Here is a 16,959-nt window from a genome sequence, read left to right on the forward strand (position 1 = left end):
AGGCTCGTCATGGACGAAGATAAGGTGCGTCTCTACTCATGAAAATTCTATTGACCTTTTTACTTTCCCGAGATATGTCATGCAGTATGCTAATTTTAAAGCTACGTAGTTGATGCATACTCGGTACGGTGCGTCGAACGTGTAGCTTTAGCTCTTGCCACGAAGTGAAGCTAACATACAGCCAACCAGATGTTCTTCCGGCGGGTGACAGGCCCCAAGTGCCTGTGAAGTAGTATATAACCTTCACCCTTCGACTTGTAAACATGAGTATCGCAAGGGCACATCCGTGAGTCAGATTCCAACTCATCACAACACTGCCATAAACTCAAGTATATTGAGGTCAAGTTGAAGCTGTCACCGCCCACCCGCGCGCTAATGGTGCAGAGCCTATCATCTGCAGACTGCTCCAAGTGGTGACTACTAGGCGCAGCCGATGTATGATAGACTATCTTAAGTACGTACCGTATATGAATTATTGCTCTGACATTGCTAAATACATCGCTTTGGAAAGCCGTCCACTACTTATCCTGTCTCGGCACAGCTCTGCTCCATTTACTCCATCTATGGTCGACTTGTGTCGTTATGAGATATGTGTATGAGTGCTGTATTCCAAAATATCATACACACACGAAATAGGTCGCTACAACCTTTCGGTCCTGAAGCAAGGATAGCTGTCTTATCAGCCTATCATGTCATGGCCAGCCGTTGATCGTATGTAATCCGTATGAGCCGAGGAACGTCCAAGTCTATCATACAGGTGCACAGTAAACCTGAACAACCAGGATTTACTGCAATGGCTTACTACCGTTGTACTGGTGTATTGTCATGATGTGGGGTGTTTGGCAGTGCCTTCTGAAATAAACATGAATTTGAATATGAATATGAATATTTTATTTGACCGTCCTTGCTGATGTAAGCTCCAGTCAGTACAATCAAAGCAACACTGTCCGGCAATAGGTAGGAGGCACTGAAGGATGCAAAATCTATATCAACCCCGATGTTGGCAGAATCAAGACCATATGTATTACTCTAAACAGTGGGCTCACAAGCACCATCATGAAAAAATGCAGAGAATCATTTTTAATATGTACTTTTGTCATAAGACAACGACAGATGTATGGCGACGTAAATAGTCAAGCAATTAGATACGGAACGCATGTACTCCAAGTATAAGTGGTCGAATAGTTACTTGCGAAAGATAGATATAAACATAATACCCCACTCTAAATTTTTACAGCCCACGAGCCTCCAGACGACCGCGGAAGATCTTCTGGAACTGCGGGACGTGGTCAAAGTCCATGAGCGTGTAGTGTTGCCCAGGCACGTCGGTATATGATGGCTCGCCGCGGCTGAACCCAGACCATGGCTTGAGCTGATTGTTCAGCCAGTCTGACTTGCTACCGCGGAGAGGAATGGCGTAGAAAACGTCGACTGCGGCTGAACAGACCCGGTATATCAGCAAGCGATAATGAAGTCAGAAGAGAAATGACATACAAACTGAGCCTGACGGGTTGTAGTCTTTTCCGCACTCGATCAGGGATCCCGCGATGTCCACCCAATGGTCGAGCTTCTCAGGCGTCAGCTGCAGCTCGACCAGACGGTCAGGGGGAGACAGCTTCCACACCACCTCGAGCTGCTCCTTCCTCGTCATCGGTCTCAGAGCAGGAGCGAGATCATTGGCATCATGCTTCGAAACGAGACCGAGGAAGTACGACAAGTTGAGCATCCCGCCTGTCCAGTCGATCTCGTGCATGCGATCGGCGATATGAGGAGGGATGTTGATCAGACCGACGAACTTGACCTCCTCGCCCATGGCCTCGAGCTGCTTGGCAACTTCGAATGCGACCACACCACCATAACTGTAGCCAGCGATGGCGTATGGTCCCGTCGCCTGGGTCCTCTTCACTGCTGCAGCATAGCACGACACCATCTCATCCATGGAAGTGAAGAAGGGGTGGCCGGGCTCGAAGCCACGAGCGCGGAGAGCGTAGAACGGACGTTCATTCTGGAAGTATTTGGCGAGGTTGACGAAAATCAGAACCTCCCCGACACCAGGGTGCACGAAGAAGATGGGCGTCTTGTTTCCGGTCAGCTGCAGGGGAACGATGGGGTCGTACTCCTCAGTCTGACTGTCCTTGGAGAGCAGAGAGTCGACATAGTTCGCGAGGTTCGAGATGACAGGGTGCTTGAGGATTTGGATGGTGGGGATTTCGGGCAGATCGAAATGTGCCTCTCCCTCGCGCTTGAGCCTGGAGATCATATGTATTAGTGAGAGTCATTTTAAGGCGGGACGAATATACTGACCTGATGACATCAATGGAAGTACCGCCGAGTTCGAAGAAGTTGTCGCTCGCCGACATCTCGCTTTCCGCGAGGTTGAAGATGCCAGCATATATCTTCGCAAGCGCCTTCTCCGTCTCGGTGGACGGGGCGACGAACGTGGCGCCTCGTGCCTTGCTGAGAAGCTCCTCGGAGCGCGCGATGTGCTGACCAAGCTGGCCTTGCTTGAACAGACTGATTAGACGCGCACGAGACAGTTTACCCAGTGTGGTCTTCTCCATCTGGTTCACAGGGATTGGGACGATGACCTGAGGCGGCAGGGTGATCATCTTCACACAGATATCCCGAAGGGCCCTGTGCGTGGCAAACAGCTTCGTGGAAGCGTCTGCTCCATCGAGGTCGAAGGTCGGCGAGTAGAAAATGATGAACCCCTCTGTCTCCTGCCCAGGAGCGCGGTACGGAGCTGCGGCGAGGAACGAGTGCGTGACACCTTCCACGGTCTGGAGGTGGGTCTCGAGCTCAGGGATACCATATGAGACGCCATGGACGATGACGGTGTCCTTGATGCGACCGCTAAGGCGCATCGCCCCATTCTCGATGATGCCAACATCGCCGGTGCGATACCAGCCTCCCTCAACAAAGCTGGAGGAAGTAGCCTCCGCGTTGTTGTAGTAGCGTACGAAGACCATTGGTCCGCGAACCTGGAGCTCGCCGCTCTCCCGTCTGGGCGCAGGGTGGCGCCATCTGCGGGGTCAACGATGCGCATCTCGCAACCATTGACAGGTCGCCCGAGATCAAGGAACTCGTGAGCAGGCTCCGTTGCGAGGACATCCACAGGATCGTAAATGCATCCGGCGCTATAAACAAGACCCATTAGTTTATATGCCCATACAATTTAATGAGCCTTACCAAGTTTCTGTCATTCCAAACCCAGCAGAAATGACGAACGACACAGCGGAGGGGTTCTTGCTGAGCTGCTTCATGGTCCCAGCGAACGCTTTCGCGGTCTTGGAAACGACAGCCTCACCACCGCTGTTGATCCGCTTGATGGAGGACAAGTCAAAGTGTCCGAAGAGGTCGGTGCGCTTCTCCAGATCACGCGTGAGCTTGGAGAGCAAGAAGTTCGGGGCGAAAGCCAGTTCAATCGACTAACGATTGAATCATGAGAGAAGCCTCGGGCCATGATTTCATGTTGACATACCTTTTCGTCAATCAGACGGAGCAGCCGAAGAGGGTCAGCAAGGATGGCAGATGCGTGCACGTGGAGTTGCGAAGCGCCATATAGCAGAGGTGTGATGTGCATCTCCAGCGATCCTGCGACGTGATCAAATCCGACCCCTGAATATCATGATTAATTTTAATCATTTGATTTAAACCACCTGCGACTTACAGTTCAAGACTCGAGATTCGGAAGTCAGGCCGTAGCTTTGCCCCTTGGCACGACATGCAGCGAGAATTGTGCGGTGCGTGTGCACAACCGCCTTCGAGAATCCAGTAGACCCTGAGGTCAGGAACAGGATCGCCTCGTCGTCTGGCTTAGCCTCGTACCCAACCCAGTCAGCTGAGACGGTAAATGTCTCCGCCGATATTTTTAATTCGGAGAGCAGATGAACCTCCAGACCAGAAATGGTGCTGATCTGCTCAGCCCCGAGCTCGCTGGTCAACCAAGTAGCAGACCCAAACAAGTTCTTGATGTGGGCGACATGGCCCTCCTTGTGCGCCTGTTGCGCGCTAAGCGTGGGTTGCAGGCAGGGCACATAGCCAGCCAGCAGACACGCCCATACAGCAGCCATATTGTCTTCGTGTTCCGTCAGGTACACGACGACGACTGAGCCCGTGGGCTTTCCCCACTCTAGCATGGCACGTGCAAGGTTGCGAACACATTGGTTGAACGCGCTGAAGGTCTTCGTCTGGATGGAGGAGTCGTGTGCCGAGGAGGTTATGAAACCAAGCTCGTGCGACGGATAACGGTCGACGGCTTGAGCGATGACGTCGTGGAGGGTATTAGGTTGTGGAGAGACAAGGGATGTCTTGAGGTTTGTAAAGAATTCAGTGGTTGTAGTAGCGGTGACTGCGACGGGTGCCATTGCGAGATGTCTAAATTCTGAAACGGTAAGAGGATAGGAAAAGGTGTTTAAGATGTTGAAATTTGAGGTGCCAGCTTCTCTGGAGTTATATACCTAGATGCCAGACAGCAGCAGTGCGGTGAGATTACGGCATCTCGCACTACTAGGTGGTAGTGGTAACTGAGGCCGATGTAGCACACACCGCACAGACCACAGCCTGGTCTATTGCTGCCAAGTGACTGATCAGAGCAACTAATAGTGTGAAATACATACCTGCAACACGTTTGCGTGGGGGCTATGCTGTAGACCTTGCACCGGTAAGGTCACAACTTCCGTACTAATCCATCCGGTCACCATCGTGACTCTGAGTGCACGTCGGATACTAGTCCAAGCGTCGATAATGTGTCGTGTGAAGCATTGCAAATGCTGGTTTGTGAGGGTTGGATTTACTGTTTCCCTATTCCGTGGGTTCAGGATCACCGTGACATACGTGCAATGTGTCCCAAGCTGTGCTTCGGTGATGCATTATCACCGCTTGCCTACTAGGTTTGAGCCGAATTAGCTTAGCATCGTCGTGAAGTCACTGCTTGAGTCCTACTCTACCTTCGGATCACTGATCAGAGTACTGGTGAGCCACAGATATCGTCAGATATAAAATCATATATATAAAGCCTTGTATGACGTCAGAAAACCACCGCAGTCAATGTAAAGCACCCTGGGGAGACTCACGAATCATACCTGATGAGCTCCATGTAGCCAGTGTACCAGAAAACATTGCCCGACGGAGCTCCATGCAGGGCTCACGAACAGGCGTCGGGCTTGAAATTGGTAATTAAAGCTTTCAATTGTCGTCTTGCTAAAGTTCAGGGATCCTGACTCGACGGATCAGGTCAAACGATAATCGATCTTACGTGGAAGACGAAGCGCGTGGATGTTCGTATGTCATATTATAAGGCTCCGCGGATATACACATGGGGACTGCCAAGGATAGAGCGGAATATGCCGCACTCAAATTGTGGGATGGATAGAACCGAGAAGAAAACGAGATCATATGTAAGTAAGAAGAGTAAGGCTTGACCAGTCGATCCTACCGTCACGACCCCAGGAGGAATCGCAATCGAACAGAGACTGACCGCCCGGTGTGTTGGCTTGCCAAGAGATGGGAACAAAAAACCTAGTGACGCACCTTTGCAGCAGTGAGTCAGTGACAAGAAGAACGTAAAACTGTAAGAGGGACTTCAACAGCCTAGGTACCAGGGCTCAGTGTCGGAAAAACCTAAGGACTATTATAATGCCTCAAATTTTAGTTGATGGGCCTTCAAAGTGCCTTAGAAGACCTTACGAGGCTCGAGAGACTACGGATAATTCTATTAAGAAACCCCCCGTGAGAAACAAACCGCATATACCGGAAAATTGGAAATGACCGTCCGCCCCACCCGTCCGTCCTACCCTAAATTTGGCCATCCGGGATGCATCGGGATTTTTCCGAAATTTCTGAATACTGTAGAGTTACGACACTAAATTCGACGTGCATCACACCACACTCTGAATTGAAGCTATTCAATGTGACTGTCACACTGATATTCACAAGATGAAGCTAAAATGTGACATATGGTAAATTTGACGGAAAAAAAAACATAAAGTGCTTCAATGAGACCAAGGTTTTTTTAACTCAATTATCATTTGCTGGACCACGATGAGAACACTATGCATACAAATGAGAAACAACAGACTCGGAATGAACCTATTTTGGATAGGTCACACGTCACATCATGATTTGAAGCTTTGAAGCTAAGGGTAAGATGGTCACAGCTAAACTAGTTGAAGGTAGTGTTGTAACTCTACAGTATACTTTTGGTGTTGCTTTGCTAGTTGTGCATCATGCCCTGCTCATTGCTCATTGTCACTTGGCATTGTTAATGCTAATGGACTTTTTGCTCTACCCTATACTGGAAACAGGCCCTGAGGCAAGGTTAGTTTAATCTTGTGCCTCCTCCATGGTGGCATTCCCTTGCTTACTGCTAGTTTATATGAATTCCTTTGGATGCTGCTCAACTTACAGGCACCCTGGAGCCATCTTTCATGCTGTCCTCAGGCATTCTGGCAGTATGCCCCTGCCCACAGTATGCCCCCACCCTCAGGAATATAAAGGGTCTTGTTTGTCAATATCAACCTGCCACCTTTCACTTCCCTCTCATTGCTCTGCATCTTTGTCTCTGTCTTGTCACTCTCCCAACACTGTTACTCTGTCCAGATGCTTGTGATGCCACACCCTGCAGCTCAGCCCACCACAGGCCCACATCCTACTTATGACATTTCATGCCTAACATGCAATAAACCATGTCCATGGACAGTGTGCAAGTCCAATGAACATGAAAACCATGGCTGCTGGCAAGTGATTGTAAGTTTTCCCTCCATCTCCTTCAATTTCAATATGTGCTGATAAGATACAGTGTTTTAATGTTAATCAGGATGGTATGAAGTGCAACTTTGTGCATTTTGGATCACCATGATCCTCTCCAGCAATTATTGCTCATGCTCATACTTGCCAGCAAACCAGAAGTGCCCACCTACTGGTGCCAAAGCACTATGTGTGCATGGTTGTGGGCTATAGCAGCACCTGTGTCAATAAGAACTGTGCTTGGTCAACTTGCTGCAAACACTGCAGGCACCTGGGTGGCTGCCACCTTTTCAACCACATTGGTGATCTTAATGATGCTGAAGGGTTGGAGCTCAAAGGTGATCATGAACATCCAGACAATCAAGATGCTGTGGCTAGGCCACCATTATGTGACTTTGATGTTAATTGGTCCCATATTCCTGCACTTGCTGAATGCCTGTCACATTCACCAACTCCTACATGATGTATCAGGTGTTGCACCCATTGCTGAAACTTACATTGAGCATCTGCCTGATAACCTACAAGCAATGAAGCTGATGAGGGCTAAAACTGTGCCTGCATGTAATTGCGCCTCCCCAAAGAATGGCCCTCAGTATCATATGCAAATGCCTGAAGTCTTTATAACATAACTAGCAGAAACATCCAAATGTGAGGAAGAACAATGTCAGCACCATACTGATGAGATTGAGGTGCGGAATTGTGCATAGTATTATACAGTTGTGTATTCCTGGGTAAAGGTTTGTTGCTCCTTCTCTACTCTGCAGTAGACTGTTGTGATGAGCTGGACATGAATAAGTCTGAGTGCAGTCACTGTAGTTGTTAAGAACCATGCTCAAAGGAGAGAGAGACTGACTCAGAGGGGCTTGGCCTCAGCTCGTACGCTGTGCCCCTTACCCAAGTATGTGCCCTTCATTTCAGAGGAAGTCCAATGACGGTCCGATGAAGTCTGGAGGACTTCTGGATGCTGGCTACTCTGGTGGAGAGTGCGGGAGGACTTCCGGAGGAGCGCAGGAGAGTTCCAGAGGAATGCAGGAAATGCTCAGGAGAGTTCCCGCTGCAAGGTAATACTTCTACAGGAAAACAGGATGGAAGGATAGGAGGTCCGGAGGACAGGAGGACAAGATGTCCAGAGGTCTGGAGTATGGAGGACAGGAGGTCCAGAGGTATGGAGGACGGAACGTCCGAAGGTATGGAGGGCGGAACATCTGAAGGACAGGATGCCCAGAGGTATGAGGGACAGGACATCCGGAGGTACAGAAGACAGGAGGTCCAGAGGTCCAGAAGGAATAGGGGCTACATCGGACAAAGTCTGATGTAGAAGCAAATGGAGGTAGACTACCCTAAGGTAGAGTTGGAGGGACAGGAAGTGGACCTAAGTCCGGAAAGAGGGTAAGTGCCAGAAAGGCAAGACTCCAGCCTAGGGAGGCAATCCCTAGACTTGGGACAGAGACATAGGGGACAAATCCGAAGGTCCAGAATTCCAGCCTAGGGAATCCTTCCCTAGGCCTTATGGAAAAGGATGAGACTCAGATGGACTGAAGTCTGGAAGATGATTGGCAAGTGGAACAGGATCTAAGATGATATTCAGACTGAGGACTCTACTGTAGTTGTACAGGGGTTATATACTAGAGGCTATCTGAGAGGATCAGTAAGCAAAGGAGTAAGGCTATGTACAAGCATGTGGAAACACATTGGTAAGTAAGACGGAACATAAGTAAATGAACTCAGAGATGAAACTAGTACAAGGATCAATCAGCAAGACAGAAACAAAGATAACCGAGAACCGGAAAGGCGGAGATGCCTAAATGGGGATAGGCGCAGGATCTTGGATGGAGGGTGGGAATAGGTCCAGAGATAGTACAGTTAATATCCGGAGGTCCGAAGATCTGGGGATCCGGAAGGCAGGGCAGAAACAGGACTGAGATATGTGAGGTGGTGGATGTAGTCCAGAATCTGAGAGGAGGTAAAGTCCGGATGTCTTGCTGGACAGAATGTGCATAGGGTGGACAGGATAGGGGATCCAGGAATGAGTTGGATATGGGGTCCAGAAATAGGTTTGGAAAGTGCAGGAATATGATGGGATCTATGTCTGGCATATGGGATATGACAGTAGTTAGTAAACAAACATGAGCCAAAACATTAGTAATATGGTACATGGACTCATTAATAAGTGTACACTGGTACATACAGACTCAGCTACTTAGTAGCAGCACATAGTATATAGACAAGTCTGTGAGAGCAGAACTAGTTAGGGAACAGGAGACTGGAAATATTATCTCACTGAATAACCTACTACCTTGTTGTGACAGTCAAGTTTTCCTTGGGCTTAGATTTACTTACTTTCATTACCTTTACTTACTCCCACTTTCTTTAGCTTATACAAGCATCACCTCTTACCTTCACTCTTTACCTGTAGTCTGAGACTAGCAGTTTTATGATGATTCTTCTCCTCTCTGAGCTCTAAGTCTAGTACAGAAACCCTTGTGAGTTGAATAGCAGCTAGGTACAGCACTTTAGACCCAACATATTGGCTAGATACTTTACCAAGTATCTAGCCAAGTTGTGTTACTCACATCATGTCATAACCTTAAGATAGACACTGATCATCACACTCACAGGATGGTAGTCAGCCCAATATGTTTGAGTTCCAGTTGGTGGAGCAGGGCCAGCAGTCTAAGCCTAGAGCAAGGCAGACAAGCTGCAATGATGATCAATGCTAGCTATGAACATAGCAAAACCTAGTCTACATGCTGACTAAGCTATGAAAAGGGCTGATGGGCCCTTTGGTGCATAGCTCCTACCCTTGGGACCCCTAGTCCATTAGGCACACCATCATTTACTTGGCCCCACTTATCACTAAACCATCAAGTTATATCCCTGATGGGACTAGCTGCTGCTGGTATCAACAAAGGAGTAGATGCTGCCTCCATCATTCATGTATGGAACCATTGATGATGAGAATGGCGAGATGTACAGCCAGGCTATCTGATCACTGTCATCAAAGGCCAGCCTGTCCTCCTCAAGAACCCAAACATAACTCACTGTGTGGATCTTGATAGCTGTATCTAAAGTATCAACAACTCCTCACCTAACCTCTGCTCTCACTTGGCTGATAACCATGCTGAAGTCCATGAGGAGCTGCATCAGCACTATAATTTTTTGCCCACACCTAACAAAGTTGTCTTTCATGCTTATTCACATTCTCAGCCATGTCATACTCAGGATGATATCAAGATAGGCACCTTGCCATCTGAGTTGGAGGTTGAGGCCCTGCTGCTATCAAAGGGCAAAGCCAAACCTCTGTTGGAAGCTTCACCCAGTACTTCTCCTGCTGAACCTTGTTCCAGATGGCCATTCTTATCATATTCAGCTTATTCAATTTCATCTTTTGGGATACCATCTCTACTCCCAAACCTTCTAAACAAAATGTCTGTCATTGCAGTCTATGTAGTCCCATGACCAGTGTGGACTCTTGCCCACCTTGTACTTGCCATAAACTACTTGAACAAGCCACTGCATGCCCTTTGGTAGGATCTTTGACAGCTCATGCAGTCATATCTGAAGCCATGCTCTCTGATCTGATTGATGTGGACAATGATGTCAAGGTCTGGCCAGGCGATTTCTATGCATGCAATATTGCCAAGGGCTTCAGACTTTGTGAGACAATCAGCAAGCATTGCCAAGGTGTTGCTGCTGTGTTTCAGAAGATATTTAGGGTCTCTTATGCTAGCACAACATTTCATGCTCACAAGAAGCATTGGGCAGATGTGCCTGCCAAGGTTATGGATAGGTTTATCAAGGCTGGGCAAACAGAAGATGGTTTATGGTTGAAGTTCATGACAGAGACCTGGTCCTGAGTTCCTTGAAGGTATTGTCATTCATCTCATATTCTGTTTCTCATTATTAGCAGGATTTGTCTTAGTTTGTCTCATTTCAATTAAATCATACATCTCTCACATCTCTTGGTTTGTCTTGTTATTGTGCTACAAAGATGAGGATAAGGACTGAAGGAAGAGAAGTTCATGCTGCTATGTTAAGAGTAAGGATTGAAGAAAGGGAAATCTATGCTGCTACACTGCAGGTAAGGACTGAAGAAAAGGAAGTCCATGCTGTTACACTGCAAAGACAAGGCAGAACTCTCAATGCAAAAGGTAATTGCATTAACAAAGAAAATATATACCTTACAGTACTATAGGTGTAGCTAACTCAGATGCCAAGTGAACTCAACCTCATCCAAACTGAAAGTTTCTTGCCTATCTTCTCCAATCTTTTCAAGGTCTCCTGATTCCTGCATAAGATCATCTTGTCAAGGAAGAATTCAAACTTGACTGGCTTCATGCCTTGTGTGATGGAATTGAATTTACCAAACTAGGAATTGATTTGCTCACAAGCTGAAGAGTTGAAATACCACTCCCTGCCATCTGTCTTGAGCTCCAGAAATGCAGTGTGGTTGCAGTTCTCTTGACAGAATGTGTCTTGCTTTGAATGTTTGCACTTGAAGTGGAAGACATCAACAGAAAGGCCAATGTCTTGAAAGAATGGGTTATTCTGGATGTGCAGCGCAATTCAGCAGTTGTTATTGAAGAACACATGTGTTGGGCATGTCTCTGGGTCCTGGAAGGCATGACAAATAAATTCAGCAATACTCCCTACTCCCTCAGCATTGTGCATAGTCTCACAAGCATGAATATTCCACAAGGCACAACAATTAACTCCTCACAATAAGTATAGTTGTGGGTGAACTATGCACAAAGCCTCTTCTTCTTTTCCAATTTCACATTGTACTCCTCCTCTCTGATGGCTTGTGTTCTGTCATCATTGTCTCTGTCATCATCAGCTGCAGCCTGGACATTTGCAAGATACCTATGGATAGCCCATGAATGTTCAAGGTATTCATGCAGACAGAATCAAGACTTGCCCTGCAGAGTGTGCAGTGCTTCAGACTTCTGGTATGCAGGGATATCACATATGAGGCTATCTAATGTGATAGATCATGCATCACCTTTAATGGCACATTGATTGAGGTGGGCAGAGTGGACATGACAAAAGTGGTTTTGTGTGGTATGGAGATGGACCCAGCAGTTAGGGACAGAGCAGCATGGATGGCTCATAATGATGCCATTTACCACAATGACAGAAACCAGTTTGTTGACTGTAAAAACATGAGCACAGAACAACACTACAAGAAGCATATATACCAGTATCACTATGATCATAAATACAGGTACACTTAGTACAAAAGTACCAATGAGCAAGCAGTTGGTTATAGATCCACATGTGTCTGTTCCTGTCTGACATTGCCTCTATGAAGTGCTTGTTCTGGTTGATGGTCTGACTGACATTGAGGAGACAATGGTATTCACAGCAATCTTCAAGCAGTGTACAGATAACAAAAGTGTTCCAAATGTGGTCCATTGTTACATCCTTGGTGAACCATTTTGTGCCCAGGAACTGCATGGACTCTGCATTCATGAGTGCAATATTATAGATATGTGCACAGTTGGTTGCTGAGGTGCTAAGTATATGATTAGCAGGGACAGGCTCAAAATATACAGATACTACAGATGTTAAGGTCACATGCTCAAGGGGGTCAGATCACAAGGGCTTGGCCTCAGCTTGTACGCTGTGCCCCTTTCCTGAGTATGCACCCTTAATTTCTGGGGGCTAGAACAGTTGTCTGGAGTTTCTGGGATTTGACTAGGGAAGATAACAGATGTCCAGATCTGAAATGTGAGATAAATCCGACAGATGTCCGGATGTTACCTGGGCAAGCAGATAAGACTAATCCAGATGAAGTCCAGACTAGAAACTAACAGAGGATGGACTGCCTTTAAGGTAGAGTTGGAAATGTAGTCTAGGATGCAATCCTAAGACTTGGAATATGACAAGAGACTTATCTCAAGTCTGGAGGACACAGGAATGAGCAGGAACTAAGATGATATTCGAACTGGAGTATTTCTGAGAGTTACAGGAGGTTTATATACTGTAGGTATCATATAGGAATCAGTCAGCAAATATAAAGGCTATGTATAAAGCATATGCAGAGTCTATTAGTAAGTAGGATGGATCACAAATAATGAACACTGGAAATGAAATGTATGTAATGGACCAATAATCAAAAGGGAAACATGGTTAACCAGAGTCCAGAGACAGGGGCAGTCTAAATGGGGTTGGGCGCTGATATAGGGTTTGGATTCTGGAAGGGAGATAAAGATAGATCAGATCATTTGAGATCCAGATCTTGGATCCAGATATCTGGAGAAGCAGATTTAGAGTTGAGAGTCCAGAATGGCATATGACAACAGACCAGGGAGTATACATTATAACTTTCCATAACTTCACTACCTAATACTCAACAATGTAGTGATCAGCAATCTACACAATGTCTGGCAGTGCAGTGGTATAATCATAGTAAATATGTCAGTTACCAACAACCTTGTAGTTCACATGATAAGCCATCTTACAGGCTGAGGGGAATTTAGTGGTCATATTGAGCCATGTTGTCAGATAGACATAGCACTTACATCCACAATACAGTTGAACATGGTAAGCAGGGACCATACTGGAATAGGACCACCTTATGCTATTCAGCCTTGCTGAGCAACAGGCCTTTTTGTGTGCTCTTGCAGGTAGAGTTGGGACACATCTTGAATGGTAGATAGAATGTGCATTGTGCTATCAAAATAATTCATTCAGCTTCATGGATGCATGTCAACGAACACTTACTAAGGCCATGAGGGTGTCCATGTATCTCAAATAAGTCTTTCATCTTCTTGTGAATGGTAAAATTGCCAGCCCAGACACTACTCTTTAGGACATCCCAACACATCTTCATGGATGCTGGTGACAATTTGCAGGCAGCACTGAGAAAAGCAACAATGCTAGGAGGAAGAAATAAGGGTGGCTTGCATATGTGGTATGTAGCTGGCTGCATAAGAATGATATTGTCTTTGAGGCTTGTTGCTAATGAGGCAAACACAAATGTAACCTCTAAACTTAAGCCAGGGATACTTGCAAGACAATCAGAGGCACATTTCAATGTGATCATTGTTTGCCAGATGGGACAGAATGTCCAAACTTTCAGGTTCCCTCACCAAACCCTAACAAGAGCTTATTCAGAAACCTTTGCTTATCTCTGTTAGCCACCACCACCAGAATGCACACAAATCCAACTGTTCATCTCTCACCAGTGTCACCACCCATGTCTAAACCCTAAAAGCATGGCCATGGCCATCAAAAGGTTCCAAGAACCAGCCTGGAGTGAAGAACATTGGACAGCACCACAAGAATGAGCAGCCAGCCTAGGAACACCAAGTATAAAAGTACTTACATGCAGTGCATCATTTTCAGCATCTCTGCTCCCATCTTCAGCTGACTTTATCCAGCCCACTCCCTTCTCTTGCTGCCAGCTTGCTTGATGCACAATCTGACCTAACAAGCCACTAAACTCCCAGATCAACCTCCCACACTTTATTGCCTATGCCCTTCACTTCACTAAGCTGCATTTGTCTGTCACCTTTGCCTTCAATCTTCCACTCATCATACCAACTCCTTCTACAGCCATGAGCAGGCTTCATGGTTGTGCATCCACTTCATTACTCATCTCTTTACCTGTCCTGAATACCATCCTTCCCCTTCAAACTCCTAGGTCAAACTCCCACACTTTATTACCTATGACCTCCACTGTACTGAGCTGCATTCATTTGTCACCTTTGCCACTCTTGTCCTTTTCCAAATTGAAGAGAATTTATCTAAACTCTCAAATTAAACTAGTAGATTCCTTGGGACATGACTGGGACATGTAAGCCAATAGACTATAATTCCATCTATACATGTGATGTCAAACTTGAGTGCACTACCTTGTTGGCTACCAGTTGCTCAGTACTCACTGGCCAGTGACCATTACCAAGAAACCCTTTATGTTTTGACATTGTACATGGGTTTGGATTACTCAACAAACCTGGGGTTTGTTTCTCACAGGGGGTTTCTTAATAGAATTATCCAGAGACTACTAGCTTTGGCCCAGAGTTGCAAATCACAATGTAGCACACTCATCTTCCGCTTATTTCCTTAGCACAATGATTCTAGAGGGTGATTAGCACATAGCTTGCTGTATGTATTTTTTATTTCATGAAAAACAGGCTGGAAGTACTTGCAGCAGCAAAATACTGTGCAGAACATGTACTTTCCATGCTAATCCATTAGAGGGAAGCCATCATATGCACTGAAAAATTCAGGAATTTTACTAGTGATTTCACATTGCCTTCTAACACTCCTTTAATTTTTTCTGACATAAAAACTGTGTTGTGTTGAGAGCCATAGATGTTGTACTATTGAGATGCAAAGTATGACAGGAGGAATGAGCTTGTGTTTGGAGTTGCAAAGTGCTGCTCAGCAACTTGGCTAACACCTGTACATGCACTCACTCATCTGTGAAGTTAAGCTCTCAGTCTTGCAGTGCTGGTCACATGCCCAAGAGAAACCAACCCACCAAGTTTTCTCAAGAACTCAAGGATAACATTCAACATGCCTGCACTATTCTACATGCTTCTTCTTCTCCTAACATTTGTGTCATTGCAACAGAGCACACTTTTTAGGCCTTTTGCCAGCTGCTCTCACACTGGACAAAAACAGACCTTCTACAAAGGCCCTTCTAATGAAACTGATCAGAATGTCCCCCCCACACACCCTTGTCTCAATATCACTCCTTCCATTACTACTTCATCACATGCAGGACCATCCTGTGAAGTGCCATTTGCTTCATCCTCTCGCAGTATTCTCCCAAGCATACCTCCCACTTACTCTTCCCCCTACCATACTAACACATTTAATCCATACTTAGATAATCATCATATACCTCCAGTTCTAGTGCACATTATTTTTCAGCTTACCCAACCACTGCTAGTCAACACCAGTCACCCTCTCTATAATCTTTCCTGCAGCATATTTATACATTATATCTGTCGAGTTGATACCTTACAGTCCATAAGCATACTTGCACATTCAAAATACAAGCCTCAATGCTGTACAAAGCCTTTTGAATCTCTAACAATACTTATCAAACACCCTGGTTTCATTTGTCAGAGAGTTAAACAGCAGCATGACACAGTGTGACAGGATGACTTCTATGTGGGTGAGAAATTTTGCAACTCTGTGCTCAAACACTGTTTTGCACCAGCTTCTCTCTGGCAATGTAGGCTGGACAGATTTCTTTATTTTAATGTTGTGTAGTTGTTGTGTTATGAAAAACTGGTCAGAACATTTTGCAACTCTGGACAAGTGATAGTACTACTTTGGTTCCACAGCAGGCTAGCATCTGTCAATTAACTCAGGGCCCTTACAGATGCCTTATATTATACATAATGTCCATTAAGGCTCTGTACAGACACCAAAATTAAATAAAAATAAAATAAACAGAAATCATGTGACACTATCACATGACCCACTGGGAGATCCTGGATAAACTACTAATCAATCAAAGTATCATCAAAGCATCCTGCTTGTTATCCTACCTACCACCATGTCTGATCATGAGTCCCAAGGCTCTATTTGCTCTCTCAGTTCTCAAGGCAATATTGACATGCCACTACCAGCAGTCACACCAAGGACATCCACATAGTGGAAGGAGTACAAAGAGATGCTCCTACTCAACTTCCTCTCCAATCACATTTCCACCACTTGGGATGGCCTGAACTTCACCAAAACAACACTCACCAAAGCTGCTGAATATATCAACTCTCATGGCACTCCAGAACAGAAGCAGACTTGCACTGACAAGAGTGTGGAGTCCTGCAAAAATAAATGGAATACCTTCAAGTCCTCATATACTCAAGTTGTTTGCATCAAGAATGGTTCAGGGCTTACATGGAGTGATAAGGACAGTGCAGGCATATCACCTGAGACCCAGCATGTGTGGAATGATCTTGTTAAGGTGAGTACTCCCAACCAGCACTCTCATATCCTACTAACTTTTTTCAATGCAAGGCCAATCCTAGCATTGCCCCCTTTTGTAACAAAGGCTTCATCCACTTCATGAAAATTGAGAGCATGTAGGGCAGCAGCAAGGGGGCCAAAGGCAAAGGTGCCCATGTTCACCAAAGGAAGAAAAAACCTGCCTCTTCAGCCATTCCTTCCTCCAGTGGTTCCATGCTTCCTCCACCACCTCCCAGTGCATCCCCCATGAATCTCAATTCACTCAACACTGCCACAAAC

The 16,959-nt window shown here is 46.0% G+C and overlaps 5 protein-coding genes across 5 annotated transcripts; 2 read left to right on the plus strand and 3 right to left on the minus strand.

The window, feature by feature from the left end:
* Window positions 1-961: 961 nt before the first annotated feature.
* On the minus strand, window positions 962-4,367 carry BJ212DRAFT_1524227 (atromentin synthetase; the record flags this gene model as incomplete). Its single annotated transcript, XM_041341722.1, has 7 exons — window positions 962-1,437; window positions 1,495-2,249; window positions 2,305-2,922; window positions 2,982-3,137; window positions 3,190-3,428; window positions 3,482-3,618; window positions 3,671-4,367. The coding sequence occupies 7 exons, from the start codon at window positions 4,365-4,367 to the stop codon at window positions 1,232-1,234; spliced, it is 2,808 nt and encodes a 935-aa protein (XP_041198499.1). The 3' UTR covers window positions 962-1,231.
* A 5,260-nt stretch (window positions 4,368-9,627) lies between these two features.
* On the plus strand, window positions 9,628-10,604 carry BJ212DRAFT_1295868 (uncharacterized protein; the record flags this gene model as incomplete). The annotated part of the gene is made up of 3 exons (XM_041332367.1): window positions 9,628-9,684; window positions 9,955-10,066; window positions 10,279-10,604. The coding sequence occupies 3 exons, from the start codon at window positions 9,628-9,630 to the stop codon at window positions 10,602-10,604; spliced, it is 495 nt and encodes a 164-aa protein (XP_041198500.1).
* Window positions 10,605-11,738: 1,134 nt separating this feature from the next.
* BJ212DRAFT_1261622 (uncharacterized protein) lies at window positions 11,739-11,939 on the minus strand (the record flags this gene model as incomplete). The annotated part of the gene is made up of 1 exon (XM_041330193.1): window positions 11,739-11,939. One exon carries the CDS (start codon window positions 11,937-11,939, stop codon window positions 11,739-11,741), a length of 201 nt encoding a protein of 66 aa, XP_041198501.1.
* Window positions 11,940-13,543: 1,604 nt separating this feature from the next.
* On the minus strand, window positions 13,544-13,795 carry BJ212DRAFT_1247525 (uncharacterized protein; the record flags this gene model as incomplete). The annotated part of the gene is made up of 1 exon (XM_041329676.1): window positions 13,544-13,795. A coding segment is annotated over one exon (252 nt), but the record flags the coding sequence as incomplete, so codon positions are not given.
* Window positions 13,796-16,384: 2,589 nt separating this feature from the next.
* Window positions 16,385-16,800, plus strand: BJ212DRAFT_1260300 (uncharacterized protein; the record flags this gene model as incomplete). The annotated part of the gene is made up of 2 exons (XM_041330102.1): window positions 16,385-16,678; window positions 16,732-16,800. The coding sequence occupies 2 exons, from the start codon at window positions 16,385-16,387 to the stop codon at window positions 16,798-16,800; spliced, it is 363 nt and encodes a 120-aa protein (XP_041198503.1).
* Window positions 16,801-16,959: the final 159 nt, after the last annotated feature.

This window comes from Suillus subaureus (genome assembly GCF_016647635.1).
Source record: "Suillus subaureus strain MN1 chromosome Unknown BJ212scaffold_3, whole genome shotgun sequence".
In the NCBI taxonomy this organism is placed as follows: Eukaryota; Fungi; Basidiomycota; class Agaricomycetes; order Boletales; family Suillaceae; genus Suillus; species Suillus subaureus.